General features: G+C 39.1%; 1 protein-coding gene and 1 long non-coding RNA gene across 2 annotated transcripts in view; one reads left to right on the top strand and one right to left on the bottom strand.

Annotated features, from left to right (window-relative positions):
* Positions 1–16,007: 16,007 nt before the first annotated feature.
* On the top strand, positions 16,008–16,844 carry LOC149700793 (uncharacterized). The gene is made up of 2 exons (XR_016382066.1): positions 16,008–16,431; positions 16,502–16,844. It is a non-coding gene; the product is annotated as an uncharacterized LOC149700793 (long non-coding RNA).
* Positions 16,845–22,626: 5,782 nt separating this feature from the next.
* LOC149700792 (glucose dehydrogenase [FAD, quinone]-like) overlaps positions 22,627–27,699 on the bottom strand; it is a 30,627-nt gene continuing 25,554 nt past the window's right edge. The window contains exons 8-9 of the mRNA XM_089867270.1: positions 23,516–23,738; positions 22,627–22,960 (exon numbers count right to left, since the gene is read on the bottom strand). Of these exons, the coding sequence (XP_089723396.1) occupies positions 22,798–22,960; positions 23,516–23,738 (386 nt within the window). The 3' untranslated portion in view covers positions 22,627–22,797. The remainder of the gene's footprint in view (positions 22,961–23,515; positions 23,739–27,699) is intronic.

Raw genomic sequence — 27,699 nt, 5'->3', positions numbered from 1 at the left:
AATACCTGACGACCATTTAATTTTTGGTCTTCCGTGGCGCAATGGTTAGCGCGTTCGACTGTTAACCGAAAGGCTGGTGGTTCGAGCCCACCCGGAAGAGGTGTTGTGGGGTCTCAGATGTAGCGTAAAATGTCAAAACTTTTCCACAATACGTGACAACCATTTAATTCCTGAGCTTCCGTAGCTCAATGGTTAGCGCGTTCGGCTGTTAACCGAAATTCCCTTACAAAAATCTTCTTAAGAACTCTTAAGAAAATTCCTTGGGAAATTGCTTTGGAAATCCTTAAGGCGTTCTTTTGGAAATTGGGGAATATTGGCCTCTTTTTCTTTGGAAATTACTTTGGAAATATCTTTGGAAATTTCTTGGGAAATATCTTTGGAATTTTCATGGGAAATATCTTTGGAATTTTCTTGGGAAATATCTTTGGAATTTTCTTGAGAAATATCATTGGAATTTTCTTGAGAAATATCTTTGCAATTTTCATGGGAAATATCTTTGGAATTTTCTTGGGAAACCTCTTTGGAATTTCCTTGGGAAATGTCTTTGGAATTTCCTTGGGAAATGTCTTAGGAATTTCCTTGGGAAATGTCTTTGGAATTTCTTTGGAAAATGTCTTAGGAATTTCCTTGGGAAATATCTTTGGAATTTCCTTGGGAAATATCTTTGGAATTTTCTTGAGAAATATCTTCGGAATTTACTTGGGAAATGTGTTGGGAATTTACTTGGAAATGTCTTTGGAAATATCTATGTTATTTTCTTGGGGAACATATAGAGAAGGTTATGGGGTAAATTAATTTAGTCCCTAGAAACGAGGATAGCTCTCACATGCAGAACCATATCCCAATACTGGGAGTACAGTTCTTATATGGTGAATTACACCCCTTACAGCGAGGGAAATTCTCGCATGCAGTGTGAAATTGCTTATAAAGTCAGACTTTTAAACATCCGTAAACGGCGGAAAGTTTAAACCTTGTGCAATTGTATAGGGTACTAAGTGGGTTTTGGAGGCTTTAATGGCCAAGCAGTAGATCCATACGTTGTTGTTAAATTTAATGATGTATATTCATTGAGAGTTTTTTGAGTACCAGAAACGCGTTTAACCTAATTATCTCTACAATATTTCTAAAAAAATATTTATTTTGGACTCTAATTACGCTCGAAATAAAGATGAAACATGCCATAAGAGAATTAAGCAACAATTCCGACTGCCAGCTTAGATTCCATGTAAATCTAAACAACGATTTTAATTACTCTTACTTTACTTTTAATCTATTTTATCCTTTAAATAAACACCTCACGGATTATTAAAGGCAAAAAAAAAAGAAAAAATATGTAAATATAACATTTCATTTCAGCACATGCTGAGCCTTAGCTACGGAACAAGTCTTCGTTAAACGTTTTTAATAGGGGTGTGCGAATACCACTTTTTGGGTATCGAACCGGTTATCGAATACCAAAAAATTTTCCTTATCAAATACCGAATCGAATAGTTTATTCCAAATCGAATACCGAATAGTTGGGCCTTGGTAATTTTTTTCCTTCCCGATTAATCGCGAATAGTTAAGCCTAGTAACCGCGAATATTTAACCCTAATATTCGCGAATACTAGGCCAACTATTCGCGGTTAATCGGGTAGTAACCCTAATATTCGCCAATAGTCAATACAAAGTAAGGAGAAGAACATTAGAAGCTCCTAAATTTCAAAATACCCCTCCTCATTGGTGGTCAAGTATTTCTTAAAATTTTCCTATGCACTTGCTGGTAGTTTTTGATGGGAGACAAATAAAATTGGATGAAATTTTTTTAAATAAGGTGGGTCTCTCTAGAGCCAAGGACCTAAATTTATGGTAGTCGAACTTTAACCGAATAGTCAGTTCGGTATTCGATATTCGAATCGAATAGTGAAAATGGGCTTATCGAATACCGAATCGAATTATTCGGTTCGGTATTCGATTGAATTATTCAATTGAAACGGTTAACCGCACACCTCTAGTTTTTAAATTTTTTAACCATTAAGTTAAGGAAAACTTTAGCTAAACAATTTGGGTAAAAATATTTTGAGATAATTATACGTAAAGCATAATTGCAATATATCTGGCCCTTTGAAATTCATCTCTAAAATTCTTAACTAATTTCGTTGGAAAATAAACCCTAGACCTTCTTTGGAAATATATCTCTTGAATTCCAAACGAATTTCTTTGGAAAATAAACCCTAGATCTTCTTTGGAAATTTAGCTCTAGAGTTCCTAAAGAATTCCTTTAGAAAATAATCCCTAGACATTCTTAGGAAATTTAGTCTAAAATTCCTTAAGAATTTCTTTGGAAAACTAATTCCAAGACATTCTTAGGAAATTTATCTCTAGAATTACTTAGGAATTTCTTTAGAAAATAAACCTTTTACATTCTTTGGAGATTTATCTTTAGAATTTCTAAAGAATTTCTTTAGAAAATAATCCCAAGACATTCTTAAGAAATATATCTCTAGAATTCCTAAAGATTTCTTTAGAAAATAATCCCAAGACATTCTTTGGAAATTTATCTCTAGAATTCCTAAAGAATTTCTTTAGAAAATAAACCTTATACATTCTTTGGAAATTTATCTTTAGAATTCCTAAAGAATTTCTTTGGAAAATAAACCCAAGACATTCTTTGGAAATTTATCTTTAGAATTCCTAAAGAATGTCTTTGGAAAATAATCCCAAGACATTCTTTGGAAATTTAACTTTAGAATTCTTAAAAAATTTCTTTGGAAAATAATCCCAAGACATTCTTTGGAAATTTATCTCAAGAATTCTTTAGGAAATTCCAAGGAAGTCTTTGGAAATAGTTTCTTTAGAAAATGATCCCAAGGGCTCCGTAGGGTTCCAAAGAAATTCCTTTAGAACTCTTAAGAAGATTTTTGTAAGGGAAGGTTGGTGGTTCGAGCCCATCCGGGAGCGGTGTTGTGAGGTCTTAGATGTAACGTAAAATTCAGAGTTTTTTTAAAAATAACTGACGACCATTTAATTTTTGGGCTTCCGTGGCGCAATGGTTAGCGCGTTCGACTGTTAACCGAAAGGCTGGTGGTTCGAGCCCACCCGGAAGAGGTGTTGTGGGGTCTCAGATGTAGCGTAAAATGTCAAAACTTTTCCACAATACGTGACAACCATTTAATTCCTGAGCTTCCGTAGCTCAATGGTTAGCGCGTTCGGCTGTTAACCGAAAGATTGGTGGTTCGAGCCCATCCGGGAGCGGTGTTGTGAGGTCTTAGATGTAACGTAAAATTCAGAGTTTTTTTAAAAATAACTGACGACCATTTAATTTTTGGGCTTCCGTGGCGCAATGGTTAGCGCGTTCGACTGTTAACCGAAAGGCTGGTGGTTCGAGCCCACCCGGAAGAGGTGTTGTGGGGTCTCAGATGTAGCTTAAAATGTCAAAACGTTTCCACAATACGTGACAACCATTTAATTTCTGAACTTCCGTAGCTCAATGGTTAGCGCGTTCGGCTGTTAACCAATAGGTTGGGTGTTCGAGCCCACCCGGGAGCGGTGTTGTGGGATCTCAAATGTATCGTAAAAAGCCAAAGTTTCTCCACAATACCTGACGACCATTTCATTTCTGAGCTTCCTTGGCTCCATGGTTAGCGCGTTCGGATATAAAACCAAAAGGTTGGTGGTACGAGCCCATCCGGGGGCGGTGTTGTGAGGTCTCAGATGTAACGTAAAAAGTCAAAGTTTTTCCACAATACCTAACGACTATTTCATTTCTGAGCTTCCTTGGCTCCATGGTTAGCGCGTTCGGATGTTAACCAAAAGGTTGGTGGTTCGAGCCCACCCGGGAGCGGTTTTGTGAAGACTCAAAAGTAACGTAAAAAGCCAAAGTTTTTCCACAATACCTGACGACCGTTTAATTTTTGGGCTTCCGTGGTGCAATGGTTAGCGCGTTCGGCTGTTAACCATAAGGTTGGTGGTTGGAGCCCACCCGGGAGCGGTGTTGTGAAGTATCAAATGTAACGTAAAAAGCCAAAGTTTTTCCACAATACCTGACGACCATTTAATTTTTGGGCTTCCGTGGCGCAATGGTTAGCGCGTTCGGCTGTTAACCAATAGGTTGGGTGTTCGAGCCCACCCGGGAGCGGTGTTGTGGGATCTCAAATGTATCGTAAAAAGCCAAAGTTTCTCCACAATACCTGACGACCATTTAATTCTTGGGCTTCGGTGGCGCAATGGTTTGCGCGTTCGGCTGTTAACCGAAAGGTTGGTGGTTCGAGCCCATCCGTGAGCGGTGTTGTGAGGTCTCAGATATGACGTAAAAAGTCAAAGTTTTTCCACAATACCTGACGAACATTTAATCTTTGGGCTTCCGTGTAGCAATGGTTAGCGCGTTCGGCTGTTAGCCGAAAGGCTTGGTGGTTCGAGCCCACCCGGGAGAGGTGTTGTGCGGTCTCAGATGTAGCGTAAAATGTCAAAACTTTTCCACAATACGTGACAACCATTTAATTTCTGAGCTTCCGTGGCGCAATGGTTAGCGCGTTCGGCTGTTAACCGAAAGTTTGGTGGTTCGAACCCATCCGTGAGCGGTGTTGTGAGGTCTTAGATGTAACGTAAAATTCAGAGTTTTTTTAAAAATAACTGACGACCATTTAATTTTTGGGCTTCCGTGGCGCAATGGTTAGCGCGTTCGACTGTTAACCGAAAGGCTGGTGGTTCGAGCCCACCCGGAAGAGGTGTTGTGGGGTCTCAGATGTAGCGTAAAATGTCAAAACTTTTCCACAATACGTGACAACCATTTAATTCCTGAGCTTCCGTAGCTCAATGGTTAGCGCGTTCGGCTGTTAACCGAAAGATTGGTGGTTCGAGCCCATCCGGGAGCGGTGTTGTGAGGTCTTAGATGTAACGTAAAATTCAGAGTTTTTTTAAAAATAACTGACGACCATTTAATTTTTGGGCTTCCGTGGCGCAATGGTTAGCGCGTTCGACTGTTAACCGAAAGGCTGGTGGTTCGAGCCCACCCGGAAGAGGTGTTGTGGGGTCTCAGATGTAGCTTAAAATGTCAAAACGTTTCCACAATACGTGACAACCATTTAATTTCTGAACTTCCGTAGCTCAATGGTTAGCGCGTTCGGCTGTTAACCAATAGGTTGGGTGTTCGAGCCCACTCGGGAGCGGTGTTGTGGGATCTCAAATGTATCGTAAAAAGCCAAAGTTTCTCCACAATACCTGACGACCATTTCATTTCTGAGCTTCCTTGGCTCCATGGTTAGCGCGTTCGGATATAAAACCAAAAGGTTGGTGGTACGAGCCCATCCGGGGGCGGTGTTGTGAGGTCTCAGATGTAACGTAAAAAGTCAAAGTTTTTCCACAATACCTAACGACTATTTCATTTCTGAGCTTCCTTGGCTCCATGGTTAGCGCGTTCGGATGTTAACCAAAAGGTTGGTGGTTCGAGCCCACCCGGGAGCGGTTTTGTGAAGTCTCAAAAGTAACGTAAAAAGCCAAAGTTTTTCCACAATACCTGACGACCGTTTAATTTTTGGGCTTCCGTGGTGCAATGGTTAGCGCGTTCGGCTGTTAACCATAAGGTTGGTGGTTGGAGCCCACCCGGGAGCGGTGTTGTGAAGTATCAAATGTAACGTAAAAAGCCAAAGTTTTTCCACAATACCTGACGACCATTTAATTTTTGGGCTTCCGTGGCGCAATGGTTAGCGCGTTCGGCTGTTAACCAATAGGTTGGGTGTTCGAGCCCACCCGGGAGCGGTGTTGTGGGATCTCAAATGTATCGTAAAAAGCCAAAGTTTCTCCACAATACCTGACGACCATTTAATTCTTGGGCTTCGGTGGCGCAATGGTTTGCGCGTTCGGCTGTTAACCGAAAGGTTGGTGGTTCGAGCCCATCCGTGAGCGGTGTTGTGAGGTCTCAGATATGACGTAAAAAGTCAAAGTTTTTCCACAATACCTGACGAACATTTAATCTTTGGGCTTCCGTGTAGCAATGGTTAGCGCGTTCGGCTGTTAGCCGAAAGGCTTGGTGGTTCGAGCCCACCCGGGAGAGGTGTTGTGCGGTCTCAGATGTAGCGTAAAATGTCAAAACTTTTCCACAATACGTGACAACCATTTAATTTCTGAACTTCCGTAGCTCAATGGTTAGCGCGTTCGGCTGTTAACCAATAGGTTGGGTGTTCGAGCCCACCCGGGAGCGGTGTTGTGGGATCTCAAATGTATCGTAAAAAGCCAAAGTTTCTCCACAATACCTGACGACCATTTCATTTCTGAGCTTCCTTGGCTCCATGGTTAGCGCGTTCGGATATAAAACCAAAAGGTTGGTGGTACGAGCCCATCCGGGGGCGGTGTTGTGAGGTCTCAGATGTAACGTAAAAAGTCAAAGTTTTTCCACAATACCTAACGACTATTTCATTTCTGAGCTTCCTTGGCTCCATGGTTAGCGCGTTCGGATGTTAACCAAAAGGTTGGTGGTTCGAGCCCACCCGGGAGCGGTTTTGTGAAGTCTCAAAAGTAACGTAAAAAGCCAAAGTTTTTCCACAATACCTGACGACCGTTTAATTTTTGGGCTTCCGTGGTGCAATGGTTAGCGCGTTCGGCTGTTAACCATAAGGTTGGTGGTTGGAGCCCACCCGGGAGCGGTGTTGTGAAGTATCAAATGTAACGTAAAAAGCCAAAGTTTTTCCACAATACCTGACGACCATTTAATTTTTGGGCTTCCGTGGCGCAATGGTTAGCGCGTTCGGCTGTTAACCAATAGGTTGGGTGTTCGAGCCCACCCGGGAGCGGTGTTGTGGGATCTCAAATGTATCGTAAAAAGCCAAAGTTTCTCCACAATACCTGACGACCATTTAATTCATGGGCTTCGGTGGCGCAATGGTTTGCGCGTTCGGCTGTTAACCGAAAGGTTGGTGGTTCGAGCCCATCCGTGAGCGGTGTTGTGAGGTCTCAGATATGACGTAAAAAGTCAAAGTTTTTCCACAATACCTGACGAACATTTAATCTTTGGGCTTCCGTGTAGCAATGGTTAGCGCGTTCGGCTGTTAGCCGAAAGGCTTGGTGGTTCGAGCCCACCCGGGAGAGGTGTTGTGCGGTCTCAGATGTAGCGTAAAATGTCAAAACTTTTCCACAATACGTGACAACCATTTAATTTCTGAGCTTCCGTGGCGCAATGGTTAGCGCGTTCGGCTGTTAACCGAAAGTTTGGTGGTTCGAGCCCATCCGTGAGCGGTGTTGTGAGCTCTCAAATGTGACGTAAAAAGCTAAAGTTTTTCCACAATACCTGACGACCATTTAATTTTTGGGCTTCCGTGGCGCAATGGTTAGCGCCGTCGGCTGTTAACCGAAAGGTTGGTGGTTCGAGCCCATCCGGGAGCGGTGTTGTGAGGTCTTTGATGTAACGTAAAATTCAGAGTTTTTTTAAAAATAACTGACGAACATTTAGTTTTTGGGCTTCCGTGGCGCAATGGTTAGCGCGTTCGGCTTTTATTCAAAAGGTTTGTGGTTCGAGCCCATCCGGGAGCGGTGTTGTGAAGTCTCAGATGTGACGTAAAAAGCCAAAGTTTTCCCACAATACCTGACGACCGTTTAATTTTCGGGCTTCCGTGGTGCAATGGTTAGCGCGTTCGGCTGTTAACCAAAAGGTTGGTGGTTCGAGCCCACCCGGGAGCGGTGTTGTGAAGTCTCAATTGTAACGTAAAAAGCCAAGGTTTTTCCACAATACCTGACGACCATTAAATTTTTGGGCTTCCGTGGCGCAATGGTTAGCGCGTTCGGCTGTTAACCAATAGGTTGGTGGTTCGAACCCACCCGGGAGCGGTGTTGTGGGATCTCAAATGTAATGCAAAATGCCAAAGTTTTTCCACAATACCTGACGACCATTTAATTTTTGGGCTTCCGTGGCGCAATGGTTAGCGCGTTCGGCTGTTAACTGAAAGGTTGGTGGTTTGAGCCCATCCGGGAGCGGTGTTGTGGGATCTCAAATGTATCGAAAAAAGCCTAAGTTTCTCCACAATACCTGACGACCATTTAATTTTTGGGCTTCCGTGGCGCAATGGTTAGCGCGTTCGACTGTTAACCGAAAGGCTGGTGGTTCGAGCCCACCCGGGAGAGGTGTTGTGGGGTCTCAGATGTAGCGTAAAATGTCAAACCTTTTCCACAATACGTGACAACCATTTATTTTCTGAGCTTCCGTAGCTTAATGGTTAGCGCGTTCGGCTGTTAACCAATAGGTTGGGTGTTCGAGCCCACCCGGGGGCGGTGTTGTGAGGTCTCAGATGTGACGTAAAAAGTCAAAGTTTTTCCACAATACCTGACGACCATTTCATATCTGAGCTTCCTTGGCTCCATTGTTAGCGCGTTCGGATGTTAACCAAAAGGTTGGTGGTTCGAGTCCACCCGGGAGCGGTGTTGTGAAGTCTAAAATGTAACGTAAAAAGCCAAAGTTTTTCCACAATACCTGACGACCGTTTAATTTTGGGCTTCCGTGGTTCAATGGTTAGCGCGTTCGGCTGTTAACCAAAAGGTTAGTTGTTGGAGCCCACCCGGGAGCGGTGTTGTGAAGTCTCAAATGTAACGTAAAAAGCCAAAGTTTTTCCACAATACCTGACGACCACTTAGTTTTTGGGCTTCCGTGGCGCAATGGTTAGCGCGTTCGGCTGTTAACTGAAAGGTTGGTGATTCGAGCCCAACCGGGAGCGGTGTTGTGGGATCTCAAATGTATCGAAAAAAGCCTACGTTTTTCCACAATACGTGACGACCATTGAATTTTTGGGCTTCCGTGGCGCAAAGGTTAGCGCGTTCGGCTGTTAACCGAAAGGTTGGGGGTTCGAGCCCATCCGTGAGCGGTGTTGTGAGCTCTCAGATGTGACGTAAAAATCCAAAGTTTTTCCACAATACCTGACGAAAATTTAATCTTTGGGCTTCCGTGGCGCAATGGTTAGCGCGTTCGGCTGTTAGCCGAAAGGCTTGGTGGTTCGAGCCCACCCGGAAGAGGTGTTGTGTGGTCTCAGATGAAGCGTAAAATGTCAAAACTTTTCCACAGTACGTGACAACCATTTAATTTCTGAGCTTTCGTGGCTCAATGGTTAGCGCGTTCGGCTGTTAACCAATAGGTTTGTGGTTCGAGCCCACCCGGGAGCGGTGTTGTGGGATCTCAAATGTAACGTAGAAAGCCAAAGTTTTTCCACAATACCTGACGACCGTTTAATTTTTGAGCTTCCGTGGCGCAATGGTTAGCGCGTTCGGCTGTTAACCAAAGGGTTGATGGTGTTCGCAGTGGAACATTTTAATTATTCTAAATCAAATGGCGCCAAATTCAAAAGGGAAAGTAAGATTTTTACTCGCGGTTTTGCAAAATGATGTAATATCAAGTGTACTTTAGTCAACCGTCGTATTGTACTTTCTCATAGTTCAGGGCATGATCAGTGTTACTGCCCAATTTCTCTCTCTAGTTTCTAACAATGGTTAGAGACTATTTGATATGGCACGGACAACGTTATATACATTTGTAAATTCTAAGTAGCACAAATGGAAAAAAATCCAATTTTTTTATATTTTGGTTTGAATATAATAAACTCATGATAGTAGTTATAACGAATAGAAAGTCAAGGAAATGGCACCGGTAATGAACAGCAAAAAGAGAGGAAAGTTTGCTTCAAGTTAGCAGAGGGACATGGTAGTGAAAATGGTAATCTAGAATTTTGTTCGTTCAAACCTTAAAATATCATGAAAAATTCAAGTGAGGAGACAGCACTACCAAGAAAGATTGATTTTGGCAGATAACAGCGAGTTTCAAGGCCGAGGTCGCGCATGATGAAATTTCAACTCCAGTTTACATCAATTCTCCCTGGTCGTACTAAGAGCAGGTTAAGCTATAGTTTGCTCAGGTCCTGTTAGTCTCGAAAGGGTTATATAGTGCTTGAAACTTTTAAAAGGTTCTTGTCATGGCTAAACAGACCGCTATTACAGTTTTTTATTGTTTTATAGGTTATTTTGACACGTTATCTCCCAAAAGTAATTAATTTAATGATAAAATGTTTTCGGGGAATGGAATTGTGGTCGAAAAGCCGAGATAAGTAAATTTTGGAAATTGATTACCAGTAAAATAATTTATTTCAACGGAAAACGGTAATGGAACGTTGTTTTTTCTTAAGCATGCATTTAAGTTTCAATTAAAAAGAAAGATTAATATCTGATCCTTCAGACAAGTGATAACCTCAGTCTTATCGATACTTTTTAGGTCTTGATTCTAATCAAGACATTTTTGATAAATATCTGTTCCTTCAGTCTCCATTTTAATTAAGAATGTTAAGAAACTGTTTTACATTTTCAAAATCTGCACTAAGCAGAAACATATATAAAGGGGACCATAAATTTAGCTCAATCAGACATTTATTTATAATGATACTCAAAAAAAACTTAAATCAATAAAAGTTTGTATTTATATTGTAATTAACATAATACATTTTTTACCCCAGAAATAGGACCAAATTGACAATTTTACAAAATTTTTAAAAATGCTGATTTATGTCCGTTTAACATTTAGCTCAAAATTGTCATAAGGCCAATATGAAATTCGGATATCCTTAAAACTTCACACAGACGATCCGAGATTGTCAATTTCAAACTTTTATGTAGCAAAAGTACCTACAAGAACCCGGAGCAAGTACCTACAAGCACCCGGAGCAAGTACCTACAAGCACCCGGGGCAAGTACCTACAAGCACCCACAAGTACCTACAAGCACCCGGGGCAAGTACCTACAAGCACCCACAAGTACCTACAAGCACCCACAAGTACCTACAAGCACCCGGGGCAAGTACCTACAAGCACCCACAAGTACCCACAAGCAACCACAAGTACCCACAAGCAACCACAAGTACCCACAAGTACCTAAAAGCACCCACAAGTACCTACAAGCACCCACAAGTACCCACAAGCACCCACAAGCACCCACAAGCAACCACAAGTACCCACAAGCAACCACAAGTACCCACAAGTACCTACAAGCACCCACAAGCACCCACAAGTACCTACAAGCACCCACAAGTACCTAGAAGCACCCACAAGTACGTAGAAATACCTAGAAGCACCCACAAGTACCTACAAGCACCCACAAGTACCTACAAGCACCCACAAGTACCTACAAGCACCCATAAGTACCTTCAAGTACCCATAAGTACCCACAAGTACCCATAAGTACCCACAAGCACCCTCAAGCACCCACAAGTACCCATAAGTACCCACAAGCACCCACAAGTACCTAGAAGCACCCACAAGTACCTACAAGCACCCACAAGTACCTACAAGCACCCATAAGTACCTTCAAGTACCCATAAGTACCCACAAGTACCCATAAGTACCCACAAGCACCCTCAAGCACCCACAAGTACCCATAAGTACCCACAAGCACCCACAAGTACCTAGAAGCACCCACAAGTACCCACAAGCACCCACAAGCACCCACAAGTAGCCACAGGTACCTACAAGCACCTACAGGTACCTACAAGCACCCACAATTACCCACAAGCACCCACAAGTACCCACAAGCACCAACAAGTACCCATGAGCACCCACAAGTACCCACAAGCACCCACAAGTACCTACAAGTACCCACAAGTACCTACAAGTACCCACAAGTACCCACTACCCACAAGCACCCACAAGTACCTACAAGTACCCACAAGTACCTACAAGTACCCACAAGTACCCACAAGTACCTACAAGCACCCACAAGTACCTACAAGCACCCACAAGTACCTACAAGCACCCACAAGTACCTACAAGCACCCACAAGTACCTACAAGCACCCACAAGTACCTACAAGCACCCACAAGTACCTACATGCACCCACAAGTACCTACAACCACCCACAAGTACCTAAAAGCACCCACAATTACCTACAAGCACCCACAAGTACCTACAAGCACCCACAAGTACCTACAAGCATCCATTAGTACCTACAAGCACCCACAAGTACCTACAAGCATCCATAAGTACCTAAAAGCACCCACAAGTACCTACAAGCACCCACAAGCACCTACAAGCACCCACAAGTACCTACAAGCACCCACAAGTACCAAAGGCAGTTTAGTGTGGTGGACCTTTTCCATTTTAACTTGTCAGCTCACACAAAGCTAGGTCCCCTTGTTTTTCAACCGCCACGAAATATGAACCAAATAGCTTTAAAAGTCCTAACATCATAAACTGACTCTTTACACTGCTTAAATATCGCAGATTGGAATGGTTTTGAAAATTTAATTTTAAACATACTTAGACTTAATTATAGTCAATGAAAATTGCTTAGCGGAATGTTAGGTGTTGTACCTTCCGTTTAAAACCGTTTTTAAGTATAGTTTTTCTAAAATCGGATTAACCGGAATGTTTCTTTCTTAAAATTTCCCATGTTATTTCTATGGGAAAAATTCCTGTTTTTCATAAAAAAAGGTGTTAAAAATTTTATGGAAATGAAAACCACCCTTAGCAACTTTATTTTTTATAAAATTAACTAATTAATGGATCTCTTTGAAATTGTAACCACATGTTGTGGGCCAGAATTGTAGTTCTGTGAAATTTTTTCAAAACATTTAATGCAATACAAAAAAATCTACATCCAAACAAAAAACCCTCCTTATACATTAAGAGCAGTATGAAGTCATATCTAAGAGAGCTACCGCTCTCTCAGAATATTAAAAGATATTAATGTATAATTGCAAAATTTTATTAACCTTGTATTATTTATTGTAAGATTTATTGTTCCTAGATCTATTATTGTGTATATGATTGAAACATGTAAAATTACGAAAGAAGGATGTTATAAGAGGGTCAAAGGACAAATTGATAATAACTAAAATTAAGATTAAAAATGTAACTTCTTTATATGAAATGTAAAAAGACCGAACTTAACACCGACGCGGCACTAGTTATCGGATCGTGAGCTGATTAACTGAATGCCTAATAAAATGCTTTTTAACTTTAATAAGTCTCTTTTGTAAAACGTAACACAGACTACGCGGGAAATCAATGGCGTTTTATCTAAGGCAGAAACCACTGGCAAAACGCCGTGCGTCGTGGGTAGTCCACGGGATTCCAACCTTGAACCTTTTGAAAATGGTAAGGATGAAACTGGTGACTTTTGAGGATTTTCCACACGAGCACGTGACCAACGCCTAATCGCTTAAACACCTGGCGGGTACTTGCTTCTGGTTCGTCCTCGAAAATAGTAAGGACTTCGTCTTCTACGGAGTCTGGGACTTCTTGTCCTCTAGGTTGAGGTCCAGCCGGTTGGATTCGTCGGTCCTGTCGTAAACGTCTGTCCACAGCCTCGAACGTCAGTCGGTTTGGTAAGCGTCTTTGCGGAAATCTTTCCTGATAAAAACCAGAAGTTGATGACTCCTTATCCTGGGAAGTATTGGACACTAAGGCATTATATAGTATCCATCCCTGCAAGTCAAAATTGCCTATGGCAATCGTGAAAGTGGGTCGAAAGTTTCCTCCCCACTAGGAAAACTATCTAATCTACTGAAAAAAATCCCACGCCGAGAGGCTGTGGCACTCAAACTGTGGGGCGTGTTCAAAACTTCTTCAGCGCCAATCGTTGAAAAGCCGTCTGGCTAGAACTCTATGAAAATCCATTACAGTCCGTGGGCCTAGGACCCCACACTGGTTTGACCGGAATTTCTAGCAGTCTATTAAAACAGCTGTTCTTGTCACCGTTTCTGATTCGTTACCTCAAACCACAGGACACACCTTAAAGTTTCGTTTCCTGCCCGCTGCTGGCGCGCAAATCAGCCTGCCAACTCAAAATGAGGGAAATGCCGTAGGTGGCGCGGTGATCGGACCTAATAAGAAGTTGGCTAACAGAGATGGTTCCGGATATGGTTAGAGTTCAATACTTCCCAGGATAAGAAGTCATAAACTTCTGTAAAAACGTACAGCTGCCGCAGCATTCCCCTCGGCTAGTCCATACATTAGGTGCATATCCGCATATTCGGCATTTGTAAATATATTCATTGCTATACGACGTCGCTTAGTTGAAATGTGAAGGTAATAATACCAGTACATGTATTAGACCCGTCTTTAAGTCCTTTCGTAAAAAACGTATCTTCATACAACTTTGTTTTTCCTTCCTTAAAAAACATGGCTTGCACTTTGTTTTAAATAGAAAAGCGTTTTATCGGAACGTTGACCTGAGGCAGACACCACTAGCAAAACGATTTTAATAAAAACCACGTACAAGCCCTGACCTCTGATAACAATGAAAGTCTTCACAATTGCCGAATATGCGGATATGCATCTTATGTATGGACTAGCCGAGGGGAATGCTGTGGCAGCTGTACGTTTCTATCAGGAAAGATTTCCGCAAAGACGCTTACCAAACCGACTGACGTTAGAGGCTGTGGACAGACGTTTAAGACAGGAATGATGAATCCCACCGGCTGGACCTCAACCTAGAGCGCAAGAAATCCCAGAGGCCGTAGAAGGCAAAGTCCTTCCTATTTTCGAGGACGAACCAGGAGCGAGTACCATATTTTCTACAGCCCAGGTTAAACGGTGAGGCGTACCTACAATTCATACAAGACGTTTTACCGGAATTACTTGACGACGTGCCCTTGGGTTTGGTGCGCAGAATGTGGTTCGTGCATGACGGTGCACCACCACATTTCAGTCTCGCTGTCAGGGCTCACCTTAACGCGACGTTCCCTTTTCGGTGGATAGGTTGAGGTGGACCAGTGGAATGGCCTGCTCGATCACCCGACCTTAACCCGTGCGATTTCTTCCTTTGGGGCCACTTGAAAGACATAGTTTATCAGAGTGAAGTACCTGATGTGGACGAGCTTCGTCGACGAATCGTTTACGCCTGTCAAACTATTCGCGATACTCCGGCCATTTTGCAACGTGTTAGGGAATCTTTTGTAAGGCGTGTTCAAGTTTGCCTTAGCGCGGGTGGTGAACACTTTGAACAATTCTTGTAGTAGTTATTTGTTACAGATTAAGAATTAAGAACTAATAAAAAATTTATATTGGGATCGTATCATGGCGTTTTCTCTGTGACACATCAAACACTAACGTAATCAACAAACTCAACCTTCAATCGAAACCATTTTACTGGGTGCTGAGGAATCTTAAAACACTATGACACTTGATATTAGCTTTACATTACCGCCGTACGCGTACTTCTACCCATTTATACCCTTCTGCTATCTAAAGTTACAGTAGTGTTTCTCAAATTCAAGGCTATTTAAATTGTCTATGACTTCGAAACAGGTTGGGTAATGGCAATAACCCTTACTCCACATTTTGGGATATTTTCTCGTTTTTGGGGCAAATGTTTGGGGTGCCATATCTCCGAAACTAAATGTTGTAGACCCCATGTTCTTTGATACGTTTCACTCAGTTTGGTCCAATAAACACGCTCCTTAATTTGTGATGGACCTTTCAAAAACACCCTGTATATTTAAGATCATAAGTTCGGTATGGGAAATGGTTTTATAAAAAACTAAGGAGCTTCGCCATCGGGTGTTGCATTGTACTTCGTGTTGTACGAGGGTGTTGTATGCAGGGGCGGACTGGCGGCGTTTTCGTTCTGTGGGCATTGTAGGCTCGCGACCTCAAAAAGGGCTCAAACAACCTAAATAATGGCGCTGTAGCCAAGGATGTTTGGCTGATCGTTTGTCAATTCTTTTCAATTACCGGGACTCCGATTGACAAACGAATTTGAAATACTAATTTCTTACGTATATTAATTCTGAGTTTAGATATTAGTGCAAAGGAAAAAACCGAGCATGGTTTAGATAAATGAAGATGATTTTACCACATACTCGTTAAAATTTCTCTTTATAATCTTTAACGCTTCCATATAATAATCTTTAGTTTGGAAATTAAGGCTCTTTCGCAACTAAAGCATACGATAGCAACATATAAGGAATCCACTACAATTAAAGGGATAGAATCGATGTTTTGGCTACTAATGAAAAGATTTCATATTTTAAAATCAGATAGAACCTAAAATTACGTTTTCAAAAATATATTCTAGGAGAGCGATAGCTCTCTTAGATAAGACCTCATACCGACTTTAATGTATAAGGATGGTTTTTTGATTGGTTATAACTTTTTTTGTATCGTATTAACTGCTTTGAAAAAATTCCACAGAACTACAATTCGGGCCCTCAATATGTGGTTAAAATTTCAAGAAGATCCACCCATTAGTTTATTGTATAAAAAATAAAGTTGCTAAGGGTGGTTTTCATTTCCATAAAATTAATCAGCCCTTTTGGTGAAAAAGTTAAATTTTCCCATAGAAATAACATGGAGTTTTTTTCAAATTTAGCCATTTTGTGGCCACCTTTTTGACATGAAATATTCGTTTGTTACGTTTGGGAACGGTTTGATATCAAAATTTAAACCTTTTTCTAGGACCATTTTTAAGGTTTTTGAGAAAAATTAATTTTAAGTATGTTTAATTTTAAATTTTAAAAACTACCCCAATCTGCGATATTTAGATGGATACACTGTTTTATTAGGAAATATCAGCGCAGCCAATATTGGCCTTTTTTAACGTATAGTTGCCTCATAATAATCCGATTGTTTCTTCTTAATGCCTTTTGGTTGGAATGGCCTATCGATAGTGAGATAAGACGGCTTTAATATTGCTGCAGTGACGTTGACGCGGCCGCTACAGCGACGCCATCAAAACACACGGGTCTAAATTGTCGCGGATATAGTCAAATTCAAACTAGCTTAATGGACATTTTAACTTTTCCCTGCTAATTATTCTGGATTACCAATAAAAGATAATTAAACTAGACTCCCAATTAAAGATAAATAAACTAGATTACGAATTTAAATAATTAAAGTAGTTTACCAATTAAACGTTCTTAAAATAAATTATCAATTAGAGTTAATTAAACTAGACTACAAATTAGAGGTTATTAAACTAGATTACGAATTAATGGTTACTAATTAAATTACGAATTAATGGTTACTAATTAAATTACGAATTAAGGGTTACTAATTAAATTATCAATTAAGGGTAATTAATCTAGATTACCAATTAAGGGTAATTAATCTAGATTACCAATTAAGGGTAATTAATCTAGATTACCAATTAAGGGTAATTAATCTAGATTACCAATTAAGGGTAATTAATCTAGATTAGAAATTAAGGGTAATTAATCTAGATTACCAATTAAGGGTAATTAATCTAGATTACCAATTAAGGGTAATTAATCTAGATTACCAATTAAGGGTAATTAATCTAGATTACCAATTAAGGGTAATTAAACTAGATTACCGACGACTGGTAATTAAACCAGATTACCGACGACTGGTAATTAATTCAGATTACCGACGAATGGTAATTAAACCAGATTACCGACGACTGGTAATTAAGCTAGATTACGGACGACTGGTAATTAAGCTAGATTACGGACGACTGGTAATTAAGCTAGATTACGGACGACTGGTAATTAAGCTAGATTACCGACGACTGGTAATTAAGCTAGATTACCGACAAATGGTAATTAAGCTACATTACCGACGAATGGTAATTAAGCTAGATTACCGACAATCGGTAATTAAGCTACATTACAGACGAATGGTAATTAAGCTAGATTACCGACGACTGGTAATACCGACGACCGGTAATTAAGCTAGATTACCGACGACCGGTAATTAAGCTAGATTAACGACGACCGGTAATTAAGCTAGATAACCGACGACCGGTAATCAAGCTAGATTACCGACGACCGGTAATTAAGCTAGATTACCGACGACCGGTAATTAAGCTAGATTACCGACGACTGGTAATACCGACGACCGGTAATTAAGCTAGATTACCGACGACCGGTAATTAAGCTAGATTAACGACGACCGGTAATTAAGCTAGATTACCGACGACCGGTAATTAAGCTAGATTACCGACGATCGGTAATTAAGCTAGATTACCGACGACCGGTAATTAAGCTAGATTACCGACGACCGGTAATTAAGCTAGATTACCGACGACCGGTAATTAAGCTAGATTACCGACGACCGGTAATTAAGCTAGATTACCGACGATCGGTAATTAAGCTAGATTACCGACGATCGGTAATTAAGCTAGATTACCGACGACCGGTAATTAAGCTAGATTAACGACGATCGGTAATTAAGCTAGATTACCGACGACCGGTAATTAAGCTAGATTACCGACGACCGGTAATTAAGCTAGATTACCGACGACCGTTAATTAAGCTAGATTACCGACGATCGGTAATTAAGCTAGATTACCGACGATCGGTAATTAAGCTAGATTACCGATAACCGGTAATTAAGCTAGATTAACGACGATCGGTAATTAAGCTAGATTACCGACGACCGGTAATTAAGCTAGATTACCGACGACCGGTAATTGAGCTAGATTACCGACGACCGGTAATTAAGCTAGATTACCGACGACCGGTAATTAAGCTAGACTAACGACGACCGGTAATTAAGCTAGATTACCAACGACCAGTAATTAAGCTAGATTACCGACGACCGGTAATTAAGCTAGATTACCGACGACCGGTAATTAAGCTAGATTACCGACGACCGGTAATTAAGCTAGATTACCGACGACCGGTAATTAAGCTAGATTACCGACGACCGGTAATTAAGCTAGATTACCGACGACTGGTAATTTAGCCGCATTACCGACGACTGGTAATTTAGCCGCATTACCGACGACTGGTAATTTAGTCGCATTACCGACGACTAGTAATTTAGCCGTATTACCGACGACCGGTAATTAAGCTAGATTAACGACGACCGGTAATTAAGCTAGATTACCGACGACCGGTAATTAAGCTAGATTACTGACGACCGGTAATTAAGCTAGATTACCGACGACCGGTAATTAAGCTACATTACAGACGAATGGTAATTAAGCTAGATTACCGACGACTGGTAATACCGACGACCGGTAATTAAGCTAGATTACCGACGACCGGTAATTAAGCTAGATTACCGACGACCGGTAATTAAGCTAGATTACCGACGACCGGTAATTAAGCTAGATTACCGACGATCGGTAATTAAGCTAGATTACCGACGACCGGTAATTAAGCTAGATTACCGACGACCGGTAATTAAGCTAGATTAACGACGACCGGTAATTAAGCTAGATTAACGACGACCGGTAATTAAGCTAGATTACCGACGACTGGTAATTAAGCTAGATTACCGACGACCGGTAATTAAGCTAGATTACCGACGACCGGTAATTAAGCTAGATTACCGACGACCGGTAATTAAGCTAGATTACCGACGACTGGTAATTTAGCCGCATTACCGACGACTGGTAATTTAGTCGCATTACCGACGACTAGTAATTTAGCCGTATTACCGACGGCTGGTATTTAAGCTAGATTACCGATGGACGCGCAACGGCCTAGGACTTTTTCTCCCATATTTTCTAAAGAATTTTAATTAATATGAAGACTGAAGTGACAGATATTAATAAAATCTGTCATTGTAGACAAAGACTGGAAAGTGTAAAAGATAAGGTTTGAAAATGAACTGCCTGAAGTAACAGATATTAAAATTTTCACTTTTGAAGACATCATTATACCTAAAACATCAATTATTTTAAAAAATTCTTATCTTACTTTTTTTCACCAAAATTTCATTTTCCCAAAATATTTTTCAGCAATATTTACCAACTATTTTGTCCTCAATAGTAGTTGTCACCAAGAAGGGTTTAAGGGATACTAGCTTGGTACTGCTTTTACTTTCAACTAACATTTGATTCTAGGAGATTCAAATGCTTGGATATCTGAAAAGATTTCTCTTGAAGAGTTTAAATTTTTATATTTTAAAATTGAAAATATTGCGAAGCGGAAAATAATATAGGCCTTTTCTTTGTGATTTAGTTATTAGTGTCGAAAAGATCTGTAGATTAATCGTGATCTTTGAGAGCAACACAGCACGTTAATATTTAATACTTTGAAAGCTTTACAATTTAAGAATATGTTTTGTAAAGTTTTAATACGGTTTATATTTTGTAAGCTCTCAACGATTTTCTCACGTTATAGGGTCAATTTTCTACCTAATTTTAAATATTTGATAAAAAATAAAATGTAAAGCCGTAGTATTTTTAAATAACGCGCATGTTCCTTTTTAAAATACTTTCCCGAAGTAATTTTGGTGAAAAAAAGTAAGATAAGAATTTTTTAAAATAATTGATGTTTTATAATGATGTCTTCAAAAGTGAAAATTTTAATATCTGTTACTTCAGGCAGTTCATTTTCAAACCTTATCTTTTACACTTTCCAGTCTTTGTCTACAATGACAGATTTTATTAATATATATTGATACTTTTAATAACTTAACTATTTTTAATTAATTTTTAAAAGTATTGTTTTTGGGACTGCTCCGATCACTACCCCCTCCTGCGTCGTTTGGCAAAAACACGGTTGAAACATCTACCCACCCCTCCATACGCTCCTCTTATATGAAGATATGGTAGCTTTACGACTAACAGTAGTTTTCATACTATTTCACTTGTGAATCACAAATAAACTTGGCCTTAACTTTTATTTCGATTTACGTGTTTTGAGAGGCGTGAAAGAAGCTAAATAGTTTCATAGCAATTAAATCGTTTAAGTAAGAGGTTTAGCACATTTAATTTGAAAAATAAATCTTAAAAGCTTGAATTTAGGGCCACTTAGAATAAAAAAAATCGATCATGGAAACTAAGCCTTTGCCAAAATGTCGTAGAAAGTGCGTTGTTTTTGACTGTACCAATACAGACTCGGACAAATCTCTGTCATTTCATAGTCTACCAAGTAACGAATTATCCGAATTTGAATTTTCCTCACTTGACTCACGAATTTCGAAAGATTCAACCGAGTCTAAACTATCGGATTCTACTACAGAGTCAGGCCCGTCTGATATTTCGGATTCCGAGCTACGACTCGACGTCGACGATGACATTTTCTATTTGGCTCCTGTAGCAGACGACGGAAAAAAAAACCTACTATCCTCAACTTGAGTTCCCCTATATACTCCTATTTCCAAACAACCAATGAATGAGTGGACGTTAGCAACGTCACTAGGGTAACAAAACAAGTTGGACGGTATTCGCGGCTAGTTTGAATTTCAAAATATCTAACGTACTTTTCTTAATTTTAAACGTTTTAATTCGATTTTTTTTTGGCACACATAATTTTAGGCACATTTTTTTACCTAAAACTGCCCTCATCTTGTACTAGTCGGAAATCCTTGATTCTATCCCTTTAACTTTGGAGCATGAAGCTACCGAGTTACTCGGCTAACTCTTCTGTTTGGCATCGAAACATGAATGTATGCTAGTTCGTACAGGTAAAAGTTCGTCTTCATGGCTTAGATTCCTTACCACGGAACTAGTATCGCTTGTGCACACATCTTCGATATACGTTTTGAATTTTTGGTTCCGGCTAAATCTTTATAAATTTTAGACCAATCCATAAATTACATCCAGAGAAACGAAAACACAATGAAAAGGTTTTTATCTCTAGGCAAGAAGCACCGTTTGAAGCAGTGTGGGTTGGCTAGCCTCTAGCGTGTTGTGAACTTGGGGTCCGTCTGTTTTTGCGTCTTAGCGCGAGATAAAAAAACCTCCCCCTTCTGTGTGTTTGCTTCTTTGGAGGAATTTATGAATTTCTATTGAAGAGCATGGTAACAAACGGTTCTGTTAGGCTAGGAGTCGTCAAAGTTTATTTCAATTAGGCTAGTATGTGCTATTTTCACCATTTCTCATAATCTCTGATCTAATTTTAAGGAATTACCTAAGGAAAGCCTCGAAATATACGTACGTCCTACCGAATTGAAGATAAAACGATTAGTATGAAGCAGTAGAGGCCTCAACACCCATTGGAACACATTATTATCCAACCTCAGGAAACACGATGACACTTTATGAACACAAAAAAATCCGGAACTTTCCATGATGTAAATATTACGAACCAACACCTAGAAATTACTCTGGGAGAAGTGAAGAACTTGAAAGTCAAATCATAAATTTTACCTATCATGTTAAAGCATGGTTTCCACTTGGCGTAACGTTAAGCGACAACGGAAAAAAAACATAGTTACGCTGGGCAAAAATTACGTTGAGTGTGGCGATATTAGCTTTCCATTTTTTCGGTCGTGTTCAACGTTAACGCGCTGCGCGAGCCAATCAGCAATAAGCTTGAGACGTGACGTCATTTCAGACCACGCTTGTTCGGAAAAGGACGTCCGCGGTCAGCCATGTTTTTATTTATTTAGTTCCTAATCGAGTCAGTTACTAGTACAAATCCCAGAGAATGCCGAAGTTCAATGCTGAAAGTTATATTGAAGAGGTTGGGAACCATCCATATCTTGATGATATTAGACACAAAGATTACAGAAAAGAAAGAAAATAGATGGGCCGCAATTGATGCAATAATCAGTTTATCTGTTAAGCCTTGGTTCCATTATTTGCGGCAACTACACTAAGTAAAAACACTATACTGCTGGGCACCAACGTAAAAACAAATCTGACGTTTGACGTCCAGATGCAAAGCAGATTTTTTCGGTCAAGTGAAAACCATGCTTAACGTGGAAAACTTTTATGCAGGCCTAACGTGCTCGAACAGTTAAATCGTTCAATTTAAGACAGACAGAGTTGTGTTCATTTTTATCAAATTTTCGCCTTCTTAAATCTCGATATTAAATGGAAAAGGTAAGTAGATGCTTTATTATGGATTAATTAGTTAACAGATGTGACCGTGTAACATCTCAAACAATCTTATTTCGATGCAGTTCTAATCTGCGGCTCATGAAGAGTTTAGTACATTCAGAGTTCAACACGAAGCTTTTCACCATCGTTCGTCCTGGAAATCTTGATCAAATCGGCAGCTTTTTCCGCAATCATGATTGCTGGAGCATTTGTATTTCCAGAAACAATTTTCGGCATAACGGAAGCGTCTACAACCCGAAGACCATTTACTTTATAAACTCTGTAATTACAAATGAGAAAAATAATTTCGTATTAAAGGAAAGCTACAACATGTTACAAAATTAATTTTTGTGAATTGTAAAAAGCAATTTAAAAATGGAATGGTACAAGGTACCCTTGCGGGCTTTTCATTAAATTGTGACGTCTGTTGATCTTGAACTGCCTAGAAGTTAATTACGAATCAACCGCACTTCTTATTTTTAAGTAATCCAATTTGGTGATTTTACCAAGACAAATAAAAAACAGAACGTAAGTAGAGCTTTCTAAGGATACTGAGTTGAAAACTCAAGTTTGAATAACACAGTCAAACCGAATTACATCTACCAGATCTGATCTGAGCTACTAGGCTTAAGTTCAACAAGAAGTAAATTATTCTAAAACCGTAAATTTCTCCTGAGCTAGAGAGGAAAAAGATGTCATTGGTCGATTTATACTTTTTCGACCAGAAAGCTAGATAGAAGAGGATAGCTCGTGTTCTCAAATCGTACTATAAACTACAGCTTTGCTTCACTTTCTGAAATTTATATTCGACATTGGTAACTCATTCGAAAATTACTTGAGTTCATGATTAACGACAGCGGTTTCGTCTTTTTCAATATCGCCTATTTTGCAAGTGCATGTCGGATGGTAACTGGGTTGACTGGCCACTTTAGCGATGCATTCAAGTTGTTCCACACTTTCTTTGGCGTAATCACAACCTTCAAACTGTACATCAGGCCAATACGCACCAAGCCTTTGAAAAGGTTCCGTTTTAACTAGATCCAGACTAACTTTCATCCCTGTAACAGAATTGAGCAGCAAATATGAATATGAATTTCAATTTTTACTCAGCTTCGATCTTTTAACGCAGAATCAATAACACAGCGTCTAGAATTGTATAAAGGCACTGAAAAAATTCATAGCCACTCTGGGTATGTAAAACCATCGTAAATAACATAATAAAAATGATTAGGAGACTTCATGTTACAAGACTACTTATTTTAATATACGGAACGGGGAGTTCCGGGCTACTCTAAAACTCTTTTGTGAAATAGTTCAGCTTCAACGGAGATCCTTTCTAAAAATGTTTCAACAATTAATATTAACAAGTCGATTGGATAAATCATGTGTTACACGGAAACAATACCATTTTTCTGTTCTGAATACTGTAAAGGTTTTTATTATTTGGTTGACTAATCTGCAGGTACTCTGAATGTCTGAAATGCAGTCCACGGTAGGAAACCTACTATTTGTAGTATGCAGGTTCGGTTCACATTTACAAATATAAGAAAGCAATTCTAAAATTCATTGCCTAACATACAGTCGAACAAAATTAGAGTCTCAACCCTGAAATCTTTTGATTAAAATGCAGTACTCTGAAATGCAGTCCTCGAAAATTATTATTTAAACTCTGAAATCTATTGACTAAAATGCAGTACTCTGAAATGCAGTCCTCGAAAACTATTAATTTCAACTCTGAAATCTATTGACTAAAATGCAGTACTCTGAAATGCAGTCCTCGAAAACTATTAATTTCAACTCTGAAATCTATTGACTAAAATGCAGTACTCTGAAATGCAGTCCTCGAAAACTATTAATTTCAACTCTGAAATCTCTTGACTAAAATGCAGTACTCTGAAATGCAGTCCTCGAAAACTATTAATTTCAACTCTGAAATCTCTTGACTAAAATGCAGTACTCTGAAATGCAGTCCTCGAAAATTATTAATTTCAACTCTGAAATCGGTTGAGTAAAATGCAGTACTCTGAAATGCAGTCCTCGAAAATTATTAATTTCAACTCTGAAATCTTTTGACTAAAACGCAGTACTCTGAAATGCAGTCCACGAAAATTATTAAATACAACTCTGAAATCTTTTGACTAAAACGCAGTACTCTGAAATGCAGTCCTCGAAAATTATTAATTTCAACTCTGAAATCGGTTGACTAAAGTTCAGTACTCTGAAAAGCAGTCCACGAAAGTAATAAATTACAACTCTGAAATCGGTTGACTAAAATGCAGTACTCTGTAATGGAGTCCTCGAAAATTATTAATTTCAACTCTGAAATCTTTTGACTAAAACGCAGTACTCTGAAATGCAGTCCTCGAAAATTATTAATTTCAACTCTGAAATCGGTTGACTAAAGTGCAGTACTCTGAAAAGCAGTCCACGAAAATAATAAATTTCAACTCTGAAATCGGTTGACTAAAATGCAGTACTCTGAAATGCAGTCCTCGAAAATTATTAATTTCAACTCTGAAATCTCTTGACTAAAACGCAATACTCTGAAATGCAGTCCTCTAAAACTATTAATTTCAACTCTGAAATCGGTTGATTAAAATGCAGTACTCTGAAATGAAGTCCTCGAAAATTATTAATTTCAACTCTGAAATCGGGTGACAAAAATGCAGTACTCTGAAAAACAGTCCAAGAAAATAATAAATTTCAACTCTGAAATCTTTTGACTAAACTGCTTTTCAGCGTACTCCATTTTAGTCAACCGATTTCAGAGTTGAAATTAGTTTTCGAGGACTGCATATCAGAGTACTGCCTTTTAGTCAAAAGATTTCAGAGATAAAATTAATAGTTTTAGAGGACTGCATTTCAGAGTACTGCGTTTTAGTCAAAAGATTTCAGAGTTGAAATTAATAATTTTCAAGGACTGCATTTCAGAGTACTGCGTTTCAGTCAAAAGATTTCAGAGTTCAAAATAATAATTTTCGAGGACTGCATTTCAGAGTACTGCCTTTTAGTCAAAAGATTTCAGAGTTGAAATTAATAGTTTTCGAGAACTGCCTTTCTGAGTACTGCATTTTAGTCAAGAGATTTCAGAGTTGAAATTAATAGTTTTCGAGGACTGCATTTCAGAGTACTGCGTTTTAGTCAAAAGATTTCAGAGTTGAAATTTATTATTTTCGTGGACTGCTTTTCAGAGCACTGCATTTTAGTCGAAAGATTTCAGAGTTAAAAATAATAATTTTCGAGGACTGCATTTCAGAGTACTGCGTTTTAGTCAAAAGATTTCAGAGTTGAAAATAATAGTTTTAGAGGACTGTATTTCAGAGTACTGCCTTTTAGTCAAAAGATTTCAGAGTTGAAATTAATAATTTTCGAGGACTGCATTTCAGAGTACTGCGTTTTAGTCAAAAGATATCAGAGTTTATATAATAATTTTCGAGGACTGCATTTCAGAGTACTGCGTTTTAGTCAAAAGATTTCAGAGTTGAAAATTATAATTTTCGAGGACTGCATTTCAGAGTACTGCGTTTTAGTCAAAAGATTTCAGAGTTGAAAATAATAATTTTCGAGGACTGCATTTCAGAGTACTGCCTTTTAGTCAAAAGATTTCAGAGTTGAAATTAATAATTTTCAAGGACTGCATTTCAGAGTACTGCGTTTCAGTCAAAAGATTTCAGAGTTCAAAATAATAATTTTCGAGGACTGCATTTCAGAGTACTGCCTTTTAGTCAAAAGATTTCAGAGTTGAAATTAATAGTTTTCGAGAACTGCCTTTCTGAGTACTGCATTTTAGTCAAGAGATTTCAGAGTTGAAATTAATAGTTTTCGAGGACTGCATTTCAGAGTACTGCGTTTTAGTCAAAAGATTTCAGAGTTGAAATTTATTATTTTCGTGGACTGCTTTTCAGAGTACTGCATTTTAGTCGACCGATTTCAGAGTTGAAATTAATAATTTTCGAGGACTGCATTTCAGAGTACTGCGTTTTAGTCAATAGATTTCAGAGTTTATATAATAATTTTCGAGGACTGCATTTCAGAGTACTGCATTTTAGTCAAAAGATTTCAGAGTTAAAAATAATAATTTTCGAGGACTGCATTTCAGAGTACCGCGTTTTAGTCAAATGATTTCAGAGTTGAAAATAATAATATTCGAGGACTGCACTGCAGAGTACTGCGTTTTAGTTAAAAGATTTCAGGGTTGAAAATTATAATTTTCGAGGACTGCATTTCAGAGTACTGCGTTTTAGTCAAAAGATTTCAGAGTTGAAAATAATAATTTTCGAGGACTGCATTTCAGAGTTCTGCCTTTTAGTCAAAAGATTTCAGAGTTGAAATTAATAATTTTCAAGGACTGCATTTCAGAGTACTGCGTTTCAGTCAAAAGATTTCAGAGTTCAAAATAATAATTTTCGAGGACTTCATTTCAGAGTACAGCCTTTTAGTCAAAAGATTTCAGAGTTGAAATTAATAGTTTTCGAGAACTGCCTTTCTGAGTACTGCATTTTAGTCAAGAGATTTCAGAGTTGAAATTAATAGTTTTCGAGGACTGCATTTCAGAGTACTGCGTTTTAGTCAAAAGATTTCAGAGTTGAATTTTATTATTTTCGTGGACTGCTTTTCAGAGTACTGCATTTTAGTCGACCGATTTCAGAGTTGAAATTAATAATTTTCGAGGACTGCATTTCAGAGTACTGCGTTTTAGTCAATAGATTTCAGAGTTTATATAATAATTTTCGAGGACTGCATTTCAGAGTACTGCATTTTAGTCAAAAGATTTCAGAGTTAAAAATAATAATTTTCGAGGACTGCATTTCAGAGTACCGCGTTTTAGTCAAATGATTTCAGAGTTGAAAATAATAATATTCGAGGACTGCACTGCAGAGTACTGCGTTTTAGTTAAAAGATTTCAGAGTTGAAATTCGGATTTTTTAGGACTGCATTTCAGAGTACTGCATTTTAGTCAACCGATTTCAGAGTTGTAATTAATAATTTTCGAGGACTGCATTTCAGAGTACTGCATTT

Source organism: Phalangium opilio, unplaced genomic scaffold, assembly GCF_054372755.1.
Source record: "Phalangium opilio isolate 3A_F unplaced genomic scaffold, DU_Popi_V2 ptg000019l_1, whole genome shotgun sequence".
NCBI lineage: Eukaryota > Metazoa > Arthropoda > Arachnida > Opiliones > Phalangiidae > Phalangium > Phalangium opilio.
Note: the sequence above shows the minus strand (reverse complement) of the source record. Positions and strands in the feature narration are given on the sequence as shown.